The sequence below is a fragment of the Periplaneta americana genome, chromosome 9 (assembly GCF_040183065.1).
Source record: "Periplaneta americana isolate PAMFEO1 chromosome 9, P.americana_PAMFEO1_priV1, whole genome shotgun sequence".
NCBI classification, from domain to species: Eukaryota; Metazoa; Arthropoda; class Insecta; order Blattodea; family Blattidae; genus Periplaneta; species Periplaneta americana.
The window spans coordinates 105,038,632-105,047,829 of record NC_091125.1 but is presented as its reverse complement, the minus strand read 5'-3'; the positions used below and the strand labels follow the sequence as shown (position 1 = coordinate 105,047,829).

The window sequence follows — 9,198 nt, the reverse complement described above, 5'->3', positions numbered from 1 at the left end:
ATATTATGTAGAAAAATGTGCGTTAAAAACACTTGAACTGTTTTCAAGTTTCCGAGTAGATAAAGTGTTGCAGTACTGTTTAAAGTATTTATTTATATGTTTGTATGTTTATAGCAGTTTCGGAATTTCATTTATATATGCAAACGCTTCTGCAAGTGGCTGTATTATGAGTTTCATATTATTGTAAGTACATTAAATTTGATTACAAACCAAAATATTTTGTTACATTGATTTATCAAGGTTGTACAGTTTTGTTTTCGTACAAATGTATTGTAATTGTGCTGTTCCCATACTATCTCAGAAGAAAGGATCGTGCTCTGTCAGTGCATAGATGCCGTACCACCACTGTTCAGTTAAATCTTCTCTCCACGCTGTGCTCAGTATGCAGAGATTGCCGAGCAAAGAGCAAGGCGGCTACGTCGTATGACGTCACAGAGCACGGAACATGCCGGTCACTGGGCTAGGGGTAGACTCCTAATCGCAGTCGTGGCGGCTGATTCATATGTAACGATGCTACCATATGCGGAGGATCCTCCCGAGTCCAGTCCGAAACCTGAAGACTAGCAGATAAGCAGAGACCAGAAGCCACAGGGGTCAGAAACAGCTGCGAGAGATATCACTCCAGTAGGAGCATGAGAAAGAGTAATCTGCCAGGTAAAAAAAATAATCAGTGTTGTGCTTCTATGACAGAGAAGAGACGAGACAAATAGCCTACTGTTACGAAATACGAAGTTGAAGTAAACAATAACTTACGATACCGCGACGACCGCGAACTCGGGTTCAAAGAGAAGAGTTGAACTTTCAGAAAAAGCCAGAGTTGTAAGAGTTTATCTCGGGTTTTTCCTCCGTATTTCAACCAAAACTCTCCACAATTCTCTTTTCATCACCATCTTCGCCGGCAGTCTATTGTTTTGTATGGATGTCGGGTGGACATCTAAATGTAGAGTAGTGGGGGGGGGGGAAACCGAACCGACCCTTGTAGCTGATTTCAGAGCCTTGTTCAATCCAAAGCACGATAGACTGGTAACTAAGACTTTCGTGGTTCGAATCTTGCCTGGGAAGGAAACTTTTTTTTGTTCCTTATTCAAATTTATTCCCAATACTTTTCGATTGCAGCGATATTTTACTAAATTAACTTATTATTTCCAGAACATGAATTTTACCAGCAATCGAAAAGTATTGGGAATAAATTTCAATAAGGAACAAAAAAAAAAAAAGTTTCCTTCCCAGGCAGGATTCGAACTACGAAAGTCTTAGGGTGCTATTCATAGACATTTCGCAGCACGCGCTACGAGCGTACTAAGCTAGTCCCGGCTATCCACTGGTTACTTGTACAGAATTCAAATCATATCCTATCGCTAACACTGGTTTATGAATACGAAAAACGCCGATCATCCACCGGAAACCCGCTCTAAAAATGTCTATGAATACGGCCCATAGTTACCAGTCTATCGTGCTCTGGAGTGAACAAGGCTCTGAAATCAGTTACAAGGATCGGTCTGTTTTTTTGCCACTACTGTACATACATGCATTAAAATCTTCGTATTAATTTTCAATCAATATATAATTTGCGGGGAAAAAAAGAGATTTCTTTTCCTTAAGGCCCGAGCCCGACAAGCATAAGTGAATTTCAACCTAAACCCGGCCCGCGGGCTTGACCCGAGCCCGTGCAGACCTCTACTTTGACGGATCCTTACAATAAACTTGATTGCCTTGCATATGCGGCAGAGGTGCTGAATTTTCCGACGAAGTCACATTCTCGACAGAAAATGATGGATCAATGCACGTATAGACTACTGTGCATCCAACGCCATATGAATCTACACCAGCCGTGGCGAAAATGTGATCGTGCGCCGAGCCACTGTGTAACCTGCGGACACAGGGAAGTAATGTCGGACACCCGAAGGGGAAGTGAAGCAACTGTCTGACTTATTAACAGATTTTCATTTTCCTTGCGTCAAGCACTTAAATATAATTTTATGCAGTATAAGGTTACAAACTAATGTTTAGTACATGTAACGAAGAAAGAAATGAACAAGAAAACATAGGACACATTATCACAACCTAAAACTGTCTTCAGAATGTCACTGCAACAGATTAAAAATCAGGAATTATGTCACTTACTGCCATTCGTAGTTGATTCACGAAGGTATTTGTCTGTCAGTCGTGATCTAAATTTGGTTTTTACTATTTTCATTGTTGAAAGTAATTTTTCACAGACGTAAGATGTAGCGAACATGGCTTCAACAGAGTAAGCGAGTCCACACCTGTGGAGTAACGGTTAGCACTTCTAGCCGCGAAACCAGGTGGCCCGGGTTCGATTCCCGGTCGGGGCAAGTTACCTGGTTGAGGTTTTTTCTGGGGTTTTCCCTCAACCCAATATGAGCAAATGCTGGGTAACTTTCGGTGCTGGACCCCGGACTCATTTCACCGGCATTATCACCTTCATCTCATTCAGACGCTAAATAACCTTACATATTGACAAAGCGTCGTAAAATAACCTACTAAAAAAAACAGAGCAAGCGAAAGAACGAAGCTTCGGATATTTATTTTTTGGCAAAAGTTCAACATTTGTCAAGTCCTTCATTTGACATCACATAGTATATCAGTGAGTTCAAATTGAAGAGCTAACCGCATTATTTGTACATCTGCTGAAAAAGGGTCGACGTACAGAGATGATGATGATGATGATGATGATGATGATGATGATGATGATGATGATGATAACACTTAACCTTTTAATGTTTCATCAGTAAAACTTTCGTTTTTGTAGAGGTACAAGGTTTCGCGAGTCACATTTTCGCCACACATCACTTCTACTCGCAGAAATGATTGGATATCTTGTGATGGTGCTGGGATGCTGTCGAGATTCCCGGGACTCGGAAACTCTCAACGCCACGCTATACAAACAGCTTCTGAGTCTTTGCTTAATGCCAGTGCTAAACGAATGTTATCCCGATGGACAGCGTGTTCGTTTCCAGCGATATAACTATTTAATCCATACTTCACTGACGGTCCAGAAATAGTTCGCTCTGGAAAAAGAAAGAATCGAGGCGACACCATGGGTCCCCAAATTCATCTGACCAGAGTCTCACTGCGAATTCCCAGGGACTAATGAAGAAGACTGCAAAAACTCCACAGTACTAACGAAGAGAGCTTCCGGTTCATGGCCCTAGACATTTGGGAAAAACTCACCCTCAAAGAGAATTGTTTCAGTAACGTTGTTGTTTCTGAGTTCCATCGGCTTCATGAAGTCATTAGACGGGAAAGTGAACCGACGAATTATTGATTTTGTTTCGTAAAGACTGAAATGTAGTTTCAAGTCTGACATTACTTCTATTTTCTCTGTTTTCTTTCGCACCTAATAGTCTAAACTTAAACATAGGGGTAGGATATAGGCCTCCCGCTCGCCTGGGGTAGCGTCAAAAATATAATGGCACCGGTACTGATAAATTAATTAAATGTTTTTCATTATCCTTTCGAGTAGAGGCTGGAATATAGTCTCAACGTTGACGTTTACTTTATTTTCTATTTTTTTTTCTTCGTCCCGCAGCTATAACTTAAACCAATGGGTAGTATATTAGCCCCCCTACCACCTGGGGCCTCGTAAAAAATATAACTTAATAGTACCAATAAATCAATAAATTATTTTGTTCTATTTTTTCCGGTACAGATTCCGAACGTATACCTATATGTCGGTACTCGTCAGCACTCCCTGAAATGGGTAATGGGTAAGGAATGGATCGGAATATGCACCGTCGTGCAGAAGGGAGAAGGAGAAAGCATATCCGCCAGCAGCCAAGGATAAGATACTCTAGCCCGAGTGTGCACTGTGCTGATGATTGCTGTATTGTGTAATATTTGTTTGCAGCTACTGAGAACGTGATATAAATGCAGTGTCAGAACTAAGTTGTTTGCATTGCATTCAGTCTTATTTGTACTGACTATAAATTGCATGAGCAGTGAGACATTGCTCTTAAATACAGTTATTTTAGACAACATATTCATGACCCCATTGTAGCCAATTGGCTTGTCGTCAGCACGACACCTCATCCTGCTCAAGGTTTTTCCGTGGTTTCCCTTGAGTAATAAGACAAATGTCGGGATGAGCCCTAAATTTCCTTTAGGGCCACGGACCACTTCCCTTCCCCCACTCTTTCTCTTCTACTATCACAAAGAACTTGCTAATTTCTTAGATAACAACCCTGTATTATGATAATAGGGGAAAATAAATATATTGTAAGTTCACAGGGCTAACGGCTTCGAAGCTGGGTACCTGGTTTTAATGAAGAGCACTGGTAGCAAAACATGGTGGCATGAGATAATATATATATATATATATATATATATATATATATATATATATATATATATTTGTATTATCTTATAACGTGGAACATTTAAGTGAGCACCTACTCGGGAAAAATGACAATTATCTTTTCTGTAAGACTCTACGTGCATCTTTATTCTTACCGGAAGTGCACTAATGCAATCTGCAACATATCATTGCTATTTAGCGGCAGCAGGACGATGCAATTCGCAAAAGTGCATGAAATATGTAAATTAAATAACTCTTAATGACGCAACAAGCATATTATCTTTAAATTATTTCACACACATCATAACTCACTAACATCTAAACCCAAAAAATCACGCAACCACCAACCACTTAAACATCTCACGCAATTATAGGAATTCCAGGAATCTCCTGCCATATTTTTTTTTTAGTTTGTAGGAGCATTTCACACATAACTTGCACGAGGGGGGTGATGTAAATTGCCTCCAAGGGGGCTGTTTACCTTTTTATAAGTACTTAAATTGCTTCCTATTTACTAGACATATTGTACGTAAATTGCCTCCCATTTGCCTAGGACGTCAAATCTTCAAATCCGTCACTGAGTGCATATCGCACAGTACTACCACAGTCTAGTAGGCCTATATATAATCACGAAGCTTGAGTTGTGAGTGTGCTAGGAACAATAGACTGTGCCGGTACTATTTCTCATTGCCTGTAATGAGGCGATATTAGCGATCCTAGTGGTTAGCAACTATCTATGGATGCATATTTACTACGTATTGAGCTTCGTGACTATATACTAGACTGTGGTACTACTCCAAATATGTATCACTTCATTGAAGTTCTTAAACAAATACAGAGTGACACCCGCTTAGAAGCCTAGGCAAAAGTAATAAATCCGTATTGCGCAAGTAATTATTCGGCAAGAACAGATTACTCAACTTGAGTTTGTTTTCAATTCCTGTCTATTTAAAGAATTTAGCATTTAATGTTTTAATCACATTCTAGGTTTTATGACGAAGTTTTTCTAACTGAAACTGACAAATATTTTAATCATATTGAACTACATTTTAAATATAGACTTACCAGTAATTTGTGCGAATTATGTACGCACCTAACCTATATTACTGTCAATCCTAAGTCTGCAAATGGAAAGGAAATATTCATTATGCAGTGGCGTATTTACAAAAGGGAAGCTCATTCACTCTCTCAGGTAAAGAGGAGGAAATTTACTGTCGGAATTATTATGAAGCTCCTCTCCGGTAATACTGTGCACTACTAACTCTCACTTGAAATATGTTTCGTTTTTATCTACGCAACGTGAATTTGAAGATAGTGAGCAATCACTGCAACGCTGGAAATCAATCCACACACGTAAACAGAAATAAAAAATATTTGAATGGAGGCAGTCTCGAGCGACACACAAAGGACCAAAACATTCCACACAAAGCACTTCACTAATCTCTTCCTTAGTTCTTTCTCCAGAGGTCCGCAGAAGATGCTCCTTTTTCTATTAAAAGCTTCCTTTGTCATTGCTGTTCTCTTTTTGACTTCTTGGCAGCAGCTCATGTTACTGCTTATAGTACACCTCAAGTATTTGAAGCTGTCCGTTTACTTGCTGTACTGCCTCGTTTAGAATTCGTAACTTTACCTTCTTTACTTTTCTTCCTATTATTATTATTATTATTATTATTATTATTATTATTATTATTATTATTATTATTATTATTATTATTATTATTATTATTATCACTGTCATCATTTTAAAGAGTAATTTTATTCCATAAATTTACCAAGGAAAATGTAAATATAACGCGTTCCGGACAATTGGCCACAGAAAATTGGTAACTGGGACAATTGGCCACAGAAAATTGGTAATAGGGACAATTCACCACAGATAGACAATTCGCCACAGATAGACAATTTGCCACACCATCCATTATCCAAAAATGGGACCGTAACAATTTATTTAAATGTGAATTAGTGGCAAATATGATGACTGTCACATTGTCCTCCAGTTCAAAATACAACAACCACCTTTCTCCTTGTACGGTCTTAGTGTATCTGTCGGCTATAACGTTCAGTTCGTCAATATTTCTTGGATCAGGTGGTAGGTGCAGCTTCCTGGCACGGTGCACAGTTTTTTTTAATAGATGGTTTCTTTGGTAGATCCACATTGGCTTCACTTGCAATATGCTGTAACTCATTTTGAATAATGAACGTTGGTTCTCGGAAAGTCCCCGCCTTTGCCTTCATGTTCTCTACATATTCCTTTGCCTTAATCCTTCCCCAGTCTGCAGAATGATTCTTGTGTTCAGGCGGTTCTTTGACGATACTGCTTCCATCTTCTGATAATGTGACTGTTGAACTACACCTGCCACGCATGTCACAGCGCCAAACATCTCCATTCTTATTTTCTCTAAGTCTCGTGTACATGTAGCCAAGATATATTCATTTGTCAGAGCCTCTTTCTGATTTTGTGAAGCGAATTTCTTCCGCCATAGTTCCTAATTAGTTCTCAGCTTCTGGATTTGTCTTGTGTTACCTTAGAAATATATTATAAATTGTTGCGAATTTGAGCATTGCCTTGAATTTTAATGTGTGGCTAATTGTCTTTGATACGAATTTCAATTATGTGCCGAATTGTCTTTGACACGAATTTCAATTATGTGGCGAGTTGCCTCTGTGGCCAATTTTCTGTGGCGAGTTGTCTCCAGCCCAAATATAACAGCTACGCAAATTAGCGTCGTGTACTACAGGTGCTATGTCCGCTTCAAGTTTGTCGAGTATGGCAATGTTCCTCCGCAGGAGGAGGCCTGTCATGTTTATTGCACCTTCTTATAAAAATATTCGCTGCCTTCGACTCACAACTCTTCATGGTTTAATTGCTTAAGAATTTTAATACAGATTTTACGATTAATTTTTAATATGAAATAAGACGACGTTCGTAATGTCTTGGTTACCCTCAGAATCCTGAAATGTCCCTCTTTCTTTACACCCTTGTCCGGCAGGGTGATCTGTTATTATTGATTCTGGAACAATCATAAGGAACACATTATCATAAAAAAAAAGACTTTATTACAATATTTCAGTAATACAGTATAAGCTGAGGTGATCTTTTTGTGTAAAAATATTCATATAAAAAGTGAAAGCACACACAAGATAAACAACGATTAATAATCCTTTACAGAGCATATGATATTCTTGTTAAGTAGTATGGAAATAGGATATCGGTATGCTTGAGAGTTAAAATACTCATTATTGCATTACAGGATGTAGAAAGCACTGATGCACAATGATTAAAAAATTAAAATTAATGGACCAAGAAATGCAACGTGACGTATTCTATTAACTTGTATAATTGTAACACTAGTATTTGAAGCTTCTGTGAAGCTTCGGACCTGATTTATTCCCACATATCTGTGGTGTTCGGTCAGAACATAACTCCAAAATGGCAATTTCCTGCTATTCACACTTACTGGTAGGCTACTTAGAAGCTGTAGAAAAGCATGAGCATAATTAAACAGTGCCGTAATCTATGTTATTTTCATTCACATTTGTATGTGAACTAGAATTATGATTCTTAAAGAAAAAAATGAAAATAAAAATACTTGTACCGGTACCTCAAAACAACTTTTTTGGAATTAGCATGTTCTGACCAGACACTACAGATATGTTCATTAAAAAATTAGAGTATAATATGTGATACAATGGAATATATTGTTTCACGAAGATGTTTGACAATTGCCAGACATTCACCTGTGCCTTTGCTACTCAAACACTCATACTAGTCACACTAACCAGTAACCAGTTAGGTTAAGTTTGTTTCTGTCTATAGGTAACTGGGCGTGACGCAACTCCCTCAACACTTGCCTGTATTCTTGTGCTATCTGTTTCGTTCAAAAATGATACATGTGAATGACTGACTTTTTCGATCTGTTCCTTTCCCTGTCTTGTTTCATTTCTCTCTTTTATAATTTTCACATTTGAATAGCAACTTCATGAAACTGTGTACTTGTATTATTTTTTATTCTTACGCAGTTCTTATCCCTAAATATGTCCCATTTTGCAGACCCTCTTTCATTGATCTGTATAATTTACACTTTTCTTTCTTCAGTCTTTCGTCATTTAGTTATCAGTCTTTTCAAATTTAATTTTAAATGAGATCTCAAAAATATCTTGCATTTTCTCAGGAGTCTTTGTAGCCAATCAAACTATGGTACGTACAGAGCAATTAGTTTCCTAAAATTTTTTCTCACTAATGCTCAGCTAATTCTGTTTCGAGACATTCTAGAGATTCTTTCTAGCAGATCTACATATAAACTATAAATGCACATTATCAAACGAGACAATGATAATGTATTGGAAAAAAGGAAGTCAAAACTAATTCAATAAGTTTATCAACTAAAATTAAAGGGAGAAATGATAGTAAATGTATTTCAGTTTGTGACTTCAAAGCCCTACTTCAACAAGTTGGTCCTGCTTCCAATTAATATATCTTCTCATCCTGCTCTTATTATTCATTTTGCTGTCAACGTTATATAGATCTCCACTCGTGTAGCAGAATGGTTAATTTCCTGCAGTAGAAGGACCACCTGGCAATTTATATGTCGGGTACCGAGGACTGTACCCCATTGCTCCAGTCATGGGCATGCCAGGTTCTTGCATGCATTCTTCATAGGTTGGAAGTGCTAAAACATAGACAAAAATATATGTAACAAATATTATTTTGTTATTTACATGAGCTCATACAATAACTATGAAATATCTTGTATTTCGTAAATATTTTTAATTACAGGTATAATTAATCTCTAAATTGATTCTGAAAACACAAATAATCCTACACTTATGTGATAAAATTTTAAATTATCCACTAAAAGAAGAAATGTTTGAAAAACTGT

General features: G+C 37.7%; 1 protein-coding gene across 2 annotated transcripts in view; it reads right to left on the bottom strand.

Moving 5' to 3' along the window:
- Positions 1 to 7,360: 7,360 nt before the first annotated feature.
- The window catches only part of LOC138706353 (arrestin domain-containing protein 2-like), a 44,988-nt gene continuing 43,150 nt past the window's right edge, over positions 7,361 to 9,198 (bottom strand). For both annotated transcript variants that reach the window (XM_069835529.1, XM_069835528.1), the window contains exon 8: positions 7,361 to 8,988. In XM_069835529.1, coding sequence (XP_069691630.1) covers positions 8,867 to 8,988 — 122 coding nt within the window. In that variant the 3' untranslated portion in view covers positions 7,361 to 8,866. The remainder of the gene's footprint in view (positions 8,989 to 9,198) is intronic.